This window comes from Ictalurus punctatus, chromosome 28 (assembly GCF_001660625.3).
Source record: "Ictalurus punctatus breed USDA103 chromosome 28, Coco_2.0, whole genome shotgun sequence".
Classification (NCBI taxonomy): Eukaryota; Metazoa; Chordata; class Actinopteri; order Siluriformes; family Ictaluridae; genus Ictalurus; species Ictalurus punctatus.
This window is the reverse complement of record NC_030443.2, coordinates 6,969,988-6,986,754: the sequence shown is the minus strand read 5'-3', so window position 1 is coordinate 6,986,754 and position 16,767 is coordinate 6,969,988. Positions and strand designations below refer to the sequence as shown.

Sequence of the window (16,767 nt, the reverse complement as noted above, 5' to 3'; positions counted from 1 at the left end):
TTCCAAAGTGAAAAGATTACCAATAACCAACTTCCAAAAGATTACAAAATTGCATCAGCTACAGCTAGTTATTTAGTATTCTAAAGAGCAGTAACAGTGTCAGCCAAACATATAATCGCATGTTTGTCTCAGACGCTAGAAAGAATATATTTTTTTCAAAATATTTTGTGAATAATATAATCAGTGGACATGAAATATAGCCCTAATGAGTTCATGTTTTGACTGGAATGCAAAAAAAGAGAGGAAAGATTGAGCAATATAATGGGGAGAAATTTTTATTTCTTTATTTTCAAAAAACAAGGATACACATTTTTTAAATTTATTTTTCCCTGATTTCCACCAAATTTGGTCACCAGCCAATTCCCTACCACGAACCAGCGCTCCACTATCATATGAAAAAGTTACCCACTCGGGAGAGTGACATGCTTCTTTCAAGACACATGAAGTCAACCAAAGAGCTGTCTACACTCTTCCACATACATGAGCTCACATATCCATGTGGAAGAGCTCACAATTGGCTATAGTGTCACTGTGATTGACAGGGGAGAGAGAGTAAGTGTAAACCCAGTACTACTATTCAGAATTTTAGCTCCATTAAGCTTTCTCAAGATGCATTTGGTTCTTAATTTTATCATCTAAAAAATGGTTACAAAAAAAATGCCATGAAAACAGGTGGATACATATTATATTTACCCTGGAGATAAGCACTCTGAATTCCACTTTCCACTGCCTCTTTAATGTCAGCAGAAATTTGGCCTATTTCCTCCTCATAAGTCATGTGACAAGACGACATGCCTGGAGCAGATGCTTCCCATGGACTCACCGTCAGCTCTACAGTCACAACATGCCTCTTTTCACCCAGTGTGCGATCCAGAGTGTCTGAAACATACAAGAAGATACAGGAAAGCTGTAAGCTTTCTAAGCATTTCATCGATTTTCACTGAAAACACTTATACAGCATTTGTAATATCTAGTACATAAGAGCCATAATTGTGGCTGAAACTGCTGCATGTTATTCAGTCAAGTGTTCTATGTAGGTTGAAATCTCTTATCAGTGTTACTGACACACCAGGGTTATACACTTTGTGTAAACTGAAACTATGCTGCCATTAAATCATAAACAAGGAACCACCTTTATTCTTAGAGTTAACATTGCATCCTGTAGTTTTTGGGGTATTTTAATACAAAAAAAACCCCAAGAACTATGAATTGCAGTAATCGTGTATTTATATTTTTCTATAATAAATACACTATTTAACATAGAAAAATTGAATTTTTTTTTTTTTTACCAATATAAAGATTCATTTTTTAATTTTTTAAAAATACACTCAGAAAAGCATATGTGACATACATTCAAAAGATTTTAAAATATAAGGGTAACACCCTTACTTTCTGCTTGCTTCCAAACCTTGTTCTATGGTTTAATGACTTTCAACTTCATTAAGGTCAGAGCTCTAATCGGGTCACTGAGGCATCTGCTGTGACACTTATCAATGCTGTAGTTTAGTTTGTGTTGCTGGTGGAGTCTTCTGCTCATGTGCTTTTCAAAATCTACACTTATACCAGAGGTATTCAACTAACCTAAATGAACGAGGGTCCAGTAGTGTAACATTTCCTGCTTACAAAACCATTAGCGATGGGTTTATGGCTATAAATAAGATCTGAAGTGGTTATGTTTTGTTTTACATTGGTGCTTCACATTACCACCTTTGACTAATTTCATAGAAATTGAAACAGAGCAGTGAGAGAGAGAGTGTGTGTGTGTGGCAGTTTTTGTTATGCTGGCATGAAATCTACAAGTAAAGTGTGCTAACAAATTCCAGACAGAAAAACTTGGAAAATGTAAGCAAATTTAACTAGAAGTTTTCTTCTCTTGTAAGTAATATTTACTCACACTTGAGTTAAATTGAGCTTTATACTGTAAACCTCAACGTTCTAATAAGTACACATCATCTAAACATGATCATTATACTAAATTGTCGCTAAACCTCTTAAAGGTTCCAAACAGAAGTATCACTCCAATAAGTGAATTAGTCCATACAGGATTTAGCAGGAGTTTGTGATTGTTGCGGCAAAAAATGCTTGATTTTGCTGCGGCTTTTTTTTTTTATTTGCGATGCAATTTTTTGTTGCTGTGTTTTGAGGAAAACTACTTGAATTGGTGAAATTGCAATAGAATGAAACTGTTTTCCATGGTTTGTCACAGTAATGTTTGTTGGTAATTTAGACCTTTTAGCTGTACTCGTTCATTTCTGTGAATGCAATATCCTGGAGGGACTGGTAAATGCACTTACATCAGCCTTCATAAAGACTGAACAAGCAGAACCCAGGACAATTGCTTAACTGACTTCTGTGCACACACGCACACCATACACAAGACTGAGAAACACAAAGAGGTTGAAAACTTTAGCGAAACACTTGGTATTTCAAAACATTTCATAATACAACAGCCTTAAGCTTATACAACCCATCTATAACACTCAAAATGAAATCAGAAAAAAAGAACAACTCTGTAGCTCGCTGTGGTGCAATGACTTGCTTTTGGTTAAATAATTTCCATTAATGAGTGTGATTAGATAAGCTACATCCAGTCTTCTTCATAAGCTTCACTGATTGCTTCTGCTACAGTAATTTTCATACTCTGATCAGTCTGCTGAAATACTTCACTTGGTTAGCATCCAGACTTAATCTATAGACTTACTGTTACATTATACTCAAGCTGGTATTTCTTAGATTGCACTGTAGTGTTATCTACCTTTTCAATTCTCATATTTATGTTAGATTAATCATTCATAAAGCTAAGGATTTGAGATAGGTGTGTTAAAGCAGGAAAATGAAGCAAGCAGTCCTGAACGTCTGTGCTAGACTTACTGTTCAGAAGTCTTACCTGCTGTGGTTACTGACTGGATGATGGTCTCTCTGTAGGCAACCTGTAGAGGCCCCAAGTGCGTTTCAAGGTTGTACTCTCTCCTAATACGATCATGCAGAATCTCGATGTGAAGCTCTCCCATACCACACAGAACTGTCTATTGAGGTGATGTATAAGACCAAGTAAGAATATTAATAGACGTTTAACGATATAAAAATATCAATGTGACTAGACATTCGAGCTAGTTAGTAGATTTAACATTGTCGTATTTTTCTCATAAGTTTCACTTTTAGTATGATTGCACTGTTTAGCATTAAATAATGAACCTTCAAAAATTGTGGAGGCAAAAGATTTTGTACCTGTCCAGAGTCGGGGTCTGTCCTGACTTTCAGACTGGGGTCTTCCCTCTGGAGGCATTTCAGAGCATGCTCAAGATCTGCAGTGGAAAATAATGATATTATGACACCACATCATTGTTAAATGCTTGAGTCTGAATAGTCAGAAGGTGTTCATTAATTTAGTGTTTATAACAGCAGCCCTGACAGTAGTGCCAGCTACAAGGATTATAATCTGCTTTTTCTAATACACCGATCAGCCAGAACATTAAAACCACCTGCCTAATATTGGGTAGGTCTCTTGTGCTGTCAAAACAGCTCTGACCCGTCGAGGCATGGACTCCACAAGACCTCTGAAGGTGTGCTATGGTATCTGGCACCAAGGCGTTAGCAGCAGATCCTTTAAGTCCTGAAAGTTGTGAGGTGGGGCCTCTATGGATCAGACTTGTTTGTCCAGCACATCCCACTCATGCTCGATCGGAGTGAGATCTGGGGAATTTGGAGGCCAAGCAAACACCTTTAATACTTTGCAAAAATTGTTCAGGAATGGTTTGAGGAACATGTCAATGTGGCAGGGCGCATTATCCTGCTGAAAGAGTCCAATGCCATTATGGAATACTGTTGCCATGAAATGGTGTACTTTATCTGCAGCAATACCAAAGTAACATTCACATGAATACCAGGACCCCAGGTTTCCCAGCAGAACATTGCCCAGAGCATCACACTTCCTCCACCAGCTCGCCTTCTTCCCATAGTGCTTCCTGATGCCATCTCTTCTCCAGGAAAGTGACACACACGGACCTGGCTATCCACATGATGTAAAAGAAAACGTGATTCATCAGACCGGACCACCTTCTTCCATTGTTCCATGGTCCAGTTCTGATGCTTACGTCCAGTCCTTATGCTTACCACTGTAGGTGCTTTCGGTGGTGGACAGCGGTCAGCATGGGCAGTCTGACCAGTCTACAGCAACACAGCCCCATATGCAGCAAGCCGCGGTGCACTGTGTGTTCAGACACCTTTCTGTCATAGCCAGCATTAACTTTTTCAGCAATTTATGCTACAATTGCTCTTCTATGGAATCAGACCAGACAGGCTAGCTTTCATTCCCAACGTGCATCAATGAGCCTTGGGCACCCATGACCCTGTCGCTGGTTCACTGGTTGTCCTTCCTTGGACCAATTTTATGACATGTATGCCAGATGCTCCACTGAAAAGGATTTTTTTTTAAATTGTAAAGTGTGTAATTGTTGATATGGTACAGTTTTCTGCCAGGAGACATTTATCCGGCATTTTCAGAAGGAGTCTCCAAGGTATGTAGATGCTTTGTAAAAAGCGTAAGCAGAGGTAAAGCAGTACCTTTACCATTGGAAAGTCTTCAAGATGGAAGGCTTTGTGCTTTCTAGGAAAAAATGTATTATGACAAGCTACATTTTTTTTGTCTTTCTTCAAAATACAGAAAAAAAAACAGACCTGTAAGAGAATGACTGTTTAGAGCTGTTACAACACAACTGATAAAAGGATCTAACACTGTTTATTATTTTCTTGTAACAGCATGCCCCCAGTGTTTTTATTCCTTACTTAGTCATCATCAACCGAATCAGCAGAACACAGATTTATAAGAAATAAGTAGAAAATCTTGAATAAAGTAAAAATGTATCTATTATTTCCTATTATAAAATTACTCTGAACCAAATATAAGATTATTAAACCGGTTTGTAGACATTTTGTTATTATTATTTAATTATTTATTTTTTACTAATTTCAAGCTTTAAATTATTCATATTCTACTGGCAGATAATTTGGATTCTTTCTAGAAATAAATGCTTAACATTGGTTAAATTATGTGCCAACAGAACCAAACTATTTCTTATACTTGGTTTCCTGCAATCTTTTTTTTTTTTGCAATGAAATTTTAGACTACATTTTTAAATCGAAAATAAAGGAGCCTGTTTTTTGTGTACATAATTTTTTACTTTATTTTATCTATTTATTTTTAACTATGTCCTTAGCTTCAGGCAGGTGATGGCCTTATCTTCTAAGTTCCAACATTCATAACATTTTATGACAGGCCTATTAAAGAAGTGGCACTGATAATGAAAAAATATATATTATATATATATATATATATATATACACACACACACACACACACACACACACACACACACACACACACACACACACACACACACATATATATAGGGCTAGATGACAATGCATAATAACACCCATAACTATACTGTTCCACCAAAGTTAATGAACAAGTTTCCCAAGACTAAATGTAGAACACATTATGTAGAGATCATAGTGGGGAAAAAATGTATTATGTAAATTTGGGAGGCTGAAGTCCTCACCTTTAAATCACAGATCATGTGTGGCAGTTTAATCTCAGTAAAGATGCCTGTTTGCTCATATTGTATTAATTAGTTGCTATTGCATTGTACATTATATGAATGTTACTCATGTGTTTGTCCTTCTCAGAACCTTCCAAGAAATTGATATCTGATCATGTGACCTGAAGGTCATGTAGGTGATATGCACTTCTGTATTATGAGTAGAAGTAAAAGATCTTTTATCAGCAAAGATTATTCAGTAATCCAAGAATTAAAGTCAGCAATCCAATAACTTTTCTTTTTGTGTACAAACTGTTCTTTCTATAGACACATGTATTAATCAGATACAAATACTTAAAGCTGCTCTAAGAGAGTAAGACATCTGACCTGTTGTTAGCGCATGAGAAAACACCATTGGCACAGCTCTGAACATGCCATCACATTGTGGTACAATTCACACATTGATATAATTATACATGTATTTGGATGTCCTATTGGTTTTGGCATACTATTTATTTACTATGGCTATTCACTTAGAGGTTTTGTATGTAGCCATAGCACTATATTTCTATAACAGTTACATACTGTATATTCTAATAATGTATGGTTTTGCTATGTAGTACCATGGTGAATCATAAATATTGAATTTGAATAAATATTACATGTATTTGTCTCTTTTAATGTGCGTCAGCTTCTTATCAGACCCTAAGTTGATACAGAGATGGCATATTTATTACTTATACATACTTTGATGAAGGAATTTAACTTCAGTTAAAAAAAAAAAAAAAAAACTTGTCACAAGAAGTAAAATCATTTAGAAATTTTATTCTGATTTCAACTGCAACTTCTAGCTCCTTGCTGCTCTTTGGTGAAAAAAATGCAAATGAGCTGGCTAATTAATGCAAGGTGAAAATAATAGAGAAATATGGAGATCTTTAGCAGTGAATATTTGCATAACTATTGCACTTTTATATGTTTAGTCAGCATTAACCATGACAAAACCCCCCTCTATGTAATGCCTATGTACTGTTTTAGCCCATAAATGAGTTCTACAATCAAGGCTCATCTCTTCATGTCTAGTTAATAGTTTACTAGAATGTAGTCATAAAATGTGCCTTATTAACTGCAACATACACAGTATATATAAAGCAAGTCATGTTCGTCTCAGGTCTTTAGCTAGTTGAAACGGTACAGCTAGCAACCAAATTAGGTTCTAAATAAGCCATAATGCCACAAAGATATGATGTTCACTACGGGCTGTATTCAGAACTGAGTTACGTAGGCATAGTGAGGAGTTAATACTACTTGCACACATCAGCATTCAAACCTCAGATGTAACTTCAGACTTTTGTGCTACTCAAATGTTTAGAGTTAAAGTTTTTCTTGTGTGACACCAGCTTAAGCGTGGAGCTATATTAAGTCAAGCACTACTGTCTGGCAGTTTGATGTAACCACACTATGTCACACTGATATTTATTTTTGGTTTTGGGATGTAGACTAAAAATAATGTTGAGGATTACTGTTAATAAACTAGACTTCTATTACATGTCTACAGAAATCCTTGCCATCTTCTCCTTCATAGATCACCATTTTAGTCGGTTTTAGTTTTCCCCTTTTTAAACTGTCTCTCACTTTTGTTTACAACCTCAATTCCAAAAAAGTTAGGACAGTATGAAAAAAAACAAAAAAACAAAAAGAGTCATTTGAAAATTTAATTCACCCTGTACTATATTGAAAACATATTTGATGTTTTACTTTGTGAATTTTTTTTGTTGTTGAAAATATACATTCATTTCCAATATGATGACTGCAATACACTCCAAAGAAGTTGGGACAGTCAACTCTTTACCACTGTGTAACATCACCTTTCTTTTAATAACAGTAATTAATCGAGATGCACAGGTGTGTCGGCCAATAAAGGCAATTTTTCAGTTTAAAAACATCCGATGATCAGGGCTGATTATATCCTGTCAATCAAAAGAGGGTGGGAAAACACATCGAATTTGTGCTGTGTGTAAAGAAGATGTCTCTTGTGTGGAATTATTTTGAATTGGGTGACAATGACAACACAACTGCAGTTTGTAAGTTCTGCACTGCTAAAATTTTACACCGCACACTGTTTTCGGCGTGCATGTTAACGAATGAGTGCTTTGACACTGGACGCTGCAGCAGTGAAGCGGGAGTTTCGGCGGTGAGTATAATATATATATTTTTTTGCTGAATTAAAGGGCCAGTACACGGTTGAAAGATTTAAATGAAAGGGAGTTGACAAAAAATGTATATATTGCACAGAGAAATATATTTGTACAGTAGTATGTTTCATATCCAGTTAATGTTAATATGAGTTAATATCATCAAAAAAGTTTATATTATATATTACCAGTAGGTTGTTCAGTGATGAAGTAGAAATGCTTTTGTTTTTGGTGAGTGAATGTGAGACTAACAGGAGGGTTTTTAGAATTCAGTCAATGTTAATATGAATTAATAACATTCAATAAGTCAAGAAATCTTAATTAAATCTTCAGAATTTAGTTAATGTGGTAATATTAATTTGAGTAATGTGTTTTCTGTTTATGAGACCAGTTACTGTGAAACAACTTGGTGAAATGGAGAGAATAAAGTTTTTATTTGCATTTCCTTCAGAATTGTGGAATTAATTATTATTAATTTAAAAGAAGGTATAAAAGGAAGAACCACCAAACTATCGGTATCGGCATCGTCCGCTATCACTCTGAATAATCGTTTTTGGCTGAGGAATTTAGTATCGTTTTTTTAAATCGGAATTTAGTATTATGTTTTCAATTGGAGACAGGTCAGGACTGCAGGCAGACCGTGCTAGCACCCACACTCTCTGCTTACGCAACCATGCACTTGTAATCCGTGCAGAATGTGGTTGGCGATGTCCTACTCTGGATGGCAGCTTATGTTGCTCCAAAATGTGTACATATCTTTCTGCATTAATGTTGCCTTCACAGATGTGCAAGTTACCCATGCTGTGGTACTGACACACCCTCATACCATGAGAGATGCTGGCTTTTGGATCTGATGCTAATAAGAGCTCGGATGATCCTTTTCCTCTTTGGCCCGGAGAACACGACAGATGTTTTGTCCCAATTTGAAATGTTGAGCCATCGGAGCACAAAAGACAATTCCACTGTGCTACTGTCCATCTCAGATGAGACTGAGCCCAGAGAAGTCGGCGACGCTTCTGGACAGTGTTGATATATGGCTTCTGCTTTGCATAGTAAAGCCTTATCTTGCATCTGTGGATGCAGCGGCGAGTGGTGTTGACTAACAGGTTTACCAAATTATTCCCGAGCCCATGTCAGGATATCCATTACAGACTCATGACGGTTTTTAAGACAGTGACGTCTGAGGGATCGGAGATCATGCATATTCAGAAGTGATTTTCGGCCTTGCCCTTTACGTACCAAGATTTGACCGCATTCCTTGAATCTTTTAATTATATTGTGCACTGTAGAAGATGAAATGCCAAAAATCCTACCGATTTGTCTTTGTTGGTAGATTGGAGAGCCTCGACCCATCCTTGCTCTTGAAAGACTAGGCTTTCTTTGGAGGCTCCTTGCATACTATGATTAGATGATTGCCTCATCTGTTTCACATCACCTTCTTATTTCAACTTGTCACATTGCTATTAGTCCTAAATTGCCCTGTCCCAACTTTTTTGGAATGTGTTGAATGCATCAATTTCAAAATAAACGTATATCTTAAAAAAAAAAAAAAAAAAAAAACTATGCAGTTGATTAGGTAAAAAATAAAATACCTTGTCTTTATACATTTTTTGTTTAAATACAAGTCAAAGTACATTTACAATCACCCATCTTTGTTTTTTTTTTTTTAGCATTTTCCATACTGTCCCAACTTTTTCGGAATTGGGGTTGTACATTTGATTACAAAAAAGGGAAAAATGCTATCTGCTTGTTCGGTCTGCATTTTCTATCCCGTGTTTTTTTCGGGTTCAATGGCAAATGCTTGTGTTCAAAGGTGGTGGTCTAGATGTTATTGAAAAATGCGGTCATAGACACATCTACAAAAAGTGTGTAAACATGCATAACCTGTCTCTGAATACAAGAAACTTTTGGTCAAGTCACCAACCATATTTGAATACAGCCCAATATATGGTGTACTATATGGTGAGTCTTTATGAAACACTAGACACTCAAACTTCAATCAAAACATCTGAGATACAGTCTGGTAGTACATTTGGGAGGTAAATATGATATGCACCTGCTTGTTTGGCCATGGAAGGAGGTTCTATAGAGCAGAAGAAGACGGGCTCGGGCACCTCAACCCCAGCCAGTACAAGACTGTTCATCTCTCGGCTAGACGCTGCCTTCTCCTCTGCCTTGTTGTGTGCCCGGCGCGCTGCGGCTGCTGCTGAGGCTTTGGACGAGACAATGGTGTCACCTGTCACCGTCTGAGCACAGGAGTGAGCACAGGACCATACCAGGTTACATTATATGATGCATGAAACTGACTGGCGTTAATAATAATATTATTAAGAGACTTGAAATTGATATGTGACATTTTAAATCAGTAATTGATCCAATCCAAAAAAAAAAAATTCTGTTACACACATGCAAGAAAAAACAAAGGAAATGGGAGACACAGCTTTTTGCTTGTGTAGTAACTGCTTTAGTAAGCAATGTATAGGTTTACACAAGAGCACTGTCAGATTTTCAGAAGGTGCTTGTTGTAATACGTTATTGTTTCTATAGTAACATCTTACACAGGGACCTCCCACATAAATGTGTGTAAGTGTTGATATGATACAGTGTTCTGTAAGGATATGTTTATTTAGCATTTTTAGAAGGAGTCTCCAGTGTCAGCGCTTTGTAACACTCAGAGGTAGGTAAACCTGTAGCATCACTTGTGGTTTCTCAATAAAATGAAAAGCTGCATTATTTGTCTTACTATCTTGAAGAGAGAGGGAAAAGGGGGAGGCTGGTGGTGCTATAACATTAGTGATAACATTAACTAAATTGTTCTGTGGAAGTTCCACAACATAAACATAAATATAACTATAAACAGATAAAAGGCGTCATTCTTTAAGCAGTCCATACAGGATTTTGCAGTTTTTTTTTTGTGATTGTTGTGGCCAAAAATGCTTGATTTTTCTGTGGCTTTTTTCAACATTTGTGATGCAATTTTTGCGACTATTGCGGCGTTTCCTTGATTTTGCATTGATTTCTGAGCTCACAAAATCTCAGAAACCTGTAGGGACTGTTTAAGAAATGAAAAACTGTTCATGCTGGCAAGTCACTGAAATGTAAAACATTTTGGGAAGGGCTCTTATATGAAAAATAATCAATTTCAGAGAGTTAATGGCCCTCCTTAAGTAGTTGCCTAGTAATATTTAACAGCCATTTGGCTTCCAAAAACTAGAGCTAAACCTAAAATGACACACATAACATATTAAAGCTTTGGAGTGTGAGACAACACTGCTCATGAATGAAAACTGTACCTGTCTGAGGCCCACAGTGAGGGCGATGTTCCCTGCAGACAGTGAGGGGATTTCAACGTGTTGATCTGCAAATGGCAGCAGTAGACGACTCATTCTCTCGCTGTTGCATAAATGAAACATTTCATACAAGTGTAAATATGATCTAATTAGACTTGCATGTAATTACCATATCGCTTATGAGTTTGGTAAGAGTTTGGACCACGTGGCCCAGATGAAGCAGGTTACTGAATGTTTTTTGATTACTGAGTACTTTTGTAATACACCTACGTTCCATTTCGGTTGATGTTGTACACTGCTGACTGCGGTTTCATAGAGCCAGAGTAGATCCTCAGGAAAACCACAGGACCTCTCTGCTTGTCATGGACCACTTTAAATGCCAGGGCACACAAGTCATCCTTATACCAGCGCCTAAACACACAAAAGAAGAAAATCACATAGAAATGTGGCTACAACTGTTCAACTATCATCAGGAAAACTGTGTTTCAAAAGATGGCAATCTTCTACATTAATAAGAGCAACACTGTACAACTGTGCGTGTGTCAGCTCATGTACAGACAATAGAATAGTTAGCATCCTCGCACAGGCAGCAGCCTTATGATTTTACATGAAAACATTTGGTAGCTGGTTTCACACATCTCAGCGGAACACTATAAGCAGGCAGGTTGGTAACTTGCTGTGCAATAGGGAAGAGTTATAGTGAGGGAAAAAAGTATTTGATCCCCTGCTGATTTTGTACGTTTGCCCACTGACAAAGAAATGATCAGTCTATAATTTTAATGGTAGATTTATTTGAACAGTGAGAGACAAGATAACAACAAAAAAAATCCAGAAAAACGCATGTCAAAAATGTTATAAATTGATTTGCATTTTAATGAGGGAAATATGTATTTGACCCCTCTGCAAAACATGACATAGTACTTGGTGGCAAAACCCATGTTGGCAATCACAGAGGTCAGACGTTTCTTGTAGTTGGCCACCAGGTTTGCACACATCTCAGGAGGGATTTTGTCCCACTCCTCTTTGCAGATCTTCTCCAAGTCATTAAGGTTTCGAGGCTGACGTTTGGCAACTCGAACCTTCAGCTCCCTACACAGATTTTCTATGGGATTAAGGTCTGGAGACTGGCTAGGCCACTCCAGGACCTTAATGTGCTTCTTCTTGAGCCACTCCTTTGTTGCCTTGGCCGTGTGTTTTGGGTCATTGTCATGCTGGAATACCCACCCACAACCCATTTTCAATGCCCTGGCTGAGGGAAGGAGGTTCTCACCCAAGATTTGATGGTACATGGCCCCGTCCATCGTCAATTTGATGCGGTGAAGTTGTCCTGTCCCCTTAGCAGAAAAAAACCCCCAAATCATAATGTTTCCACCTCCATGTTTGATGGTGGGGATGGTGTTCTTGGGGTCATAGGCAGCATTCCTCCTCCTCCAAACACGGCGAGTTGAGTTGATGCCAAAGAGTTCCATTTTGGTCTCATCTGACCACAACACTTTCACCCAGTTGTCCTCTGAATCATTCAGATGTTCATTGGCAAACTTCAGATGGGCATGTATATGTGCTTTCTTGAGCAGAGGGACCTTGCGGGCGCTGCAGGATTTCAGTCCTTCACGGCGTAGTGTGTTACCAATTGTTTTCTTGGTGACTATGGTCCCAGCTGCCTTGAGATTATTGACAAGATCCTCCAGTGCAGTTCTGGGCTGATTCCTCACTGTTCTCATGATCATTGCAACTCCACGAGGTGAGATCTTGCATGGAGCCCCAGGACGAGGGAGATTGACAGTTCTTTTGTGTTTCTTCCATTTGCGAATAATCGCACCAACTGTTGTCACCTTCTCACCAAGCTGCTTGGCAATGGTCTTGTAGCCCATTCCAGACTTGTGTAGGTCTACAATCTTGTCCCTGACATCCTTGGAGAGCTCTTTGGTCTTGGCCATGGTGGAGAGTTTGGAATCTGATTGATTGATTGCTTTTGTGGACAAGTGTCTTTTATACAGGTAACAAGCTGAGATTAGGAGCACTCCCTTAAAGAGTGTGCTCCTAATCTCAGCTCATTACCTGTATAAAAGACACCTGGGAGCCAGAAATCTTTCTGATTGAGAGGGGGTCAAATACTTATTTTCCTCATTAAAATGCAAATCAATTTCTAACATTTTTGACATGCATTTTTCTGGATTTTCTTGTTGTTATTCTGTCTCTCACTGTTCAAATAAACCTACCATTAAAATGATAGACTGATCATTTCTTTGTCAGTGGGCAAACGTACAAAATCAGCAGGGGATCAAATACTTCTTTCCCTCACTGTAGCTAGTGTGTGGGATTTGGAAATGACTAAATAATAGGGTATAAAAGAAACATTGCAATGCAAAAATGTGATGATGTGCATGATGGAAATGTGCAATCCACACTGTAGATATTAGCACTGTATTAATTATGCGTGTAATGCAGTTGCACTGTTTGAACATCAGTGCTCCCAATCTGCGCAATGCATAGAGTTAAAATATATAGTGAACTTGGAGTGAACTTCGTCTTGGAGAGCCTGCGAGATCTGCACTGAGAAAGCTGAGAGCCTGATAGCTCCGGATTGTAGTGGCTGACTGGCATGACATGTTATTTAGGTACACAACCACGTAATAATGGTTAAACAGTTATAATGACACCAGAGGCCATGGACATCAGACATTTTAGACAACTTTGGATCTCTATTTCTGCTACCGAGCTCATCAAGTTTCAGTCGAGCATTTTCACCAAGTCGAACACTTTGTTCATTCAATCAAAATATTTGTAAGAATTAATTTATTTATTTTTAAGATATGGTGAACCTGTAGTACATTTGTTTACAATTTTAAACCTTTGTTTGTAGCAATTTTTGGACTTTTCTGGCAGAATACATGTTCAAAATATTCTGAGAATCTAATTGAATTGAAATCATGAACCCTGTCGAGTCAAAACAAATCCTCAGAATATGGTTACACCCCTACTATGTTATGAGAAAGTTCAAATATATATATATATATATATATATATATATATATATATATATATATATATATATATATACAAATATACACATACATATATACACATACACACACACAAACACACACACACGTGATTCAGTCTTGAATGTGAATGAATCAGTACTGATTCATTATTGAAATGCAACTGAGTAACTTATTGTAACATCAGCAAATAAGCAAGCAGCCTTACAGAGGGCTATTTATTTATTTATTTTTTTCTTTGTACAAAAAAATTATGTGCAAACAAAAGTATTTAATTCCATATATATACATAACTGACTTCATGATGACCAATCAGAAATTATTTATAGAGGTTTACGTTTTTTCCTGTTTAATTTCTGTTGTTAAGTTGTATTTGTAATTGTGTGTATGACTAACTTGAAGTCAGCAATTCTTTTGGGAAAGATTCTCTTGTTGTTCAGTGAGTCTGTTTGAATCAATTAGAATCAGTGAATATAAGATTCACATATGTGAGTTCAATACGTTCTTTTCAGGCTCATTGGATTCGAGCGCAGAGATTTCTCATGTTTCAGTGCATGAAATAGAACTCTGGGCTGGAAATGAAACAATTATTTTTCTAAACACAGAGCTATAGGTATTATGGCTGGACGATATGACAAAAAAATCATATCACGATACTTGAGGGCATTTCTATGATACATGATGCTTATCAAATATATAATTTAGCTAACAAACTGTCTGCAAAACAGTAGTAAAATAAACAAAAAATGTCAAACTGAGTTTGATGACACTTTTTTTAATGCGTACAAAGACAAAGAAGGTTACGTTTTTTAAAAATGACATCAAATCAGTGGCGATAGACAGCGTTTTGTCTCCTTTACATGGTAGCAAAATCAGGCTGCATATTTAGGCCTATCAATGCAACTAAAAGAATCGTTGGACGAATCTGAATTATTTGACCTAACAAACTCAAGACATTGAAAATCGAAAATAAACAAACAAACAAATAAATAAATAAAAATCTAGCCACAAAGCAATGTGTCTTATAGTGAGGTTAACCATTCAAGAATTCACTGTTAATTCGAGAACTGTAGGGAAAGATATTTTCCTTCACAAATATTAAGATAACAACTAGATAACAAAAAAAAATAGATAACAAATATATCAAACAGCATTTAGTGGTATGAATTTGAATTTGCCCCCAGTATTACACACCAGTACCACCAATTTCAACAAGGGAATGCTACACATATTTGTGCCAGCAGGACATCTGAAGCAACCAGACATACAGGGATCAAATCAATAGGAATGCGATCAAAACAGAGGTGGGCAGGCTCAGAGGCTCAGAGAAGAGGAAGGAAAGCAGACTCACACCAGGTCATGGTTCCTTTCATCAGGGGCAGGGAGGTATGCTGTGATGGCATCTAGTAGAGGCTGAACACCTTTATTCTTCAGTGAACTTCCGCACAGTACTGGCACTCCTTTACGAGACAGCGTCACTCTCCTCACTGCCTCCTGCAACTGAAAACATATTCCCACTGCTTTATTACATCTACACATTCGCTACCTCATTACATTCATTGATAATATCAGTAGCCTAGGAACATGCAGATTTTGTTTCTGAAATAAAAATGTGTTTTTAGGTTTAACAACCAGAAAAATAAACAAAAACATTAGAACTTGTTGATTTTTACAAAACAAATTTGGTATCTACTGTAGGCGAAAGTTTTAAAACTTAACATGCTCCACTGTGTTGCGACTCAGTTCAATGCTGTAACGATAGTCGAATCCCACTATTCGGCTGCTGAGCTACACACACTGCCAGAGAGTTTTTTGATAGTAAAATATTGTCCAATAAAAATAAAGTCCAGTGCATATCTGTCATATAACTCTCCTGCTGCTAAAAAAATAACAACATCACACACACACACTCAAATACACATAACCAAGTGTATATGATAACATACTTTCCCAGCAGGCACCAAGTCAAAGTTGTCACTGTATTCTCCAAGAAGCAGCTCCGTAAATTCGTCATCCAAATCTGCAACCTGCATAAAACATGATTAAACATATTTTTATTCTCTATTATCGGTTTAAAAGTTGTTTTGTTTGCAATTACATCTGGGGAAGTAAGATGGTTATTCTAATATTCTAAACCATAAACTAAATAAATATATAACATACACAGTTATAATAACAATTATAATACAGTTATGTTATAATACGGTCTCCTCTGAAAGTACTGGAACAGCAAGGCCAATTCCTTTGTTTTTGCTTTACATTGAAGACATTTGGGTTTTTATGACCAAAAGATGAATATGACACGATAGATCAGAATTTTAGCTTTCATTTACTGAAATTTACATTGAGATGTGTTAAACAATTTGGTTACATGGCACTTTTGGTAGCAGACCACTCAATTTTTAGGTGAGCAAATGTACTGGAACAGATAGTCTTAAAGTAATTATTCATGTCTTCAGTGTATAGCAAAAACAAAAGATTGGGCCTTGCTGTTCCAATACTTTCGGAGGAGAAAGTATTATAACACAATGTTGTTACAGTGCCATAATAAAGAGATAGTTTAACTGAGTTGAAATACAGTTTACACAAAGACATGCAACTGAACTCGAGATGTTGATTAATTTTCTACAACAGCAGCTTCGACAGTAAGTAATTCGGGGTTTATGGTTCCTCAGTAAAATAACTGCTTTTTTTGCCTCATTAACTGCAACAGAAAAATAAAAAGAGGCTAGTGACATTCCAC

The 16,767-nt window shown here is 36.9% G+C and overlaps 1 protein-coding gene across 1 annotated transcript in view; it reads right to left on the bottom strand.

Annotated features, from left to right (window-relative positions):
• Positions 1-16,767, bottom strand: part of gfm2 (GTP dependent ribosome recycling factor mitochondrial 2) — a 34,092-nt gene that overhangs the window by 5,952 nt on the left and 11,373 nt on the right. Inside the window, exons 10-17 of the mRNA XM_017460416.3 lie at positions 15,971-16,051; positions 15,376-15,524; positions 11,293-11,433; positions 11,026-11,125; positions 9,789-9,978; positions 3,229-3,305; positions 2,888-3,026; positions 694-879 (exon numbers count right to left, since the gene is read on the bottom strand). Coding sequence (XP_017315905.1) covers positions 694-879; positions 2,888-3,026; positions 3,229-3,305; positions 9,789-9,978; positions 11,026-11,125; positions 11,293-11,433; positions 15,376-15,524; positions 15,971-16,051 — 1,063 coding nt within the window. The remainder of the gene's footprint in view (positions 1-693; positions 880-2,887; positions 3,027-3,228; positions 3,306-9,788; positions 9,979-11,025; positions 11,126-11,292; positions 11,434-15,375; positions 15,525-15,970; positions 16,052-16,767) is intronic.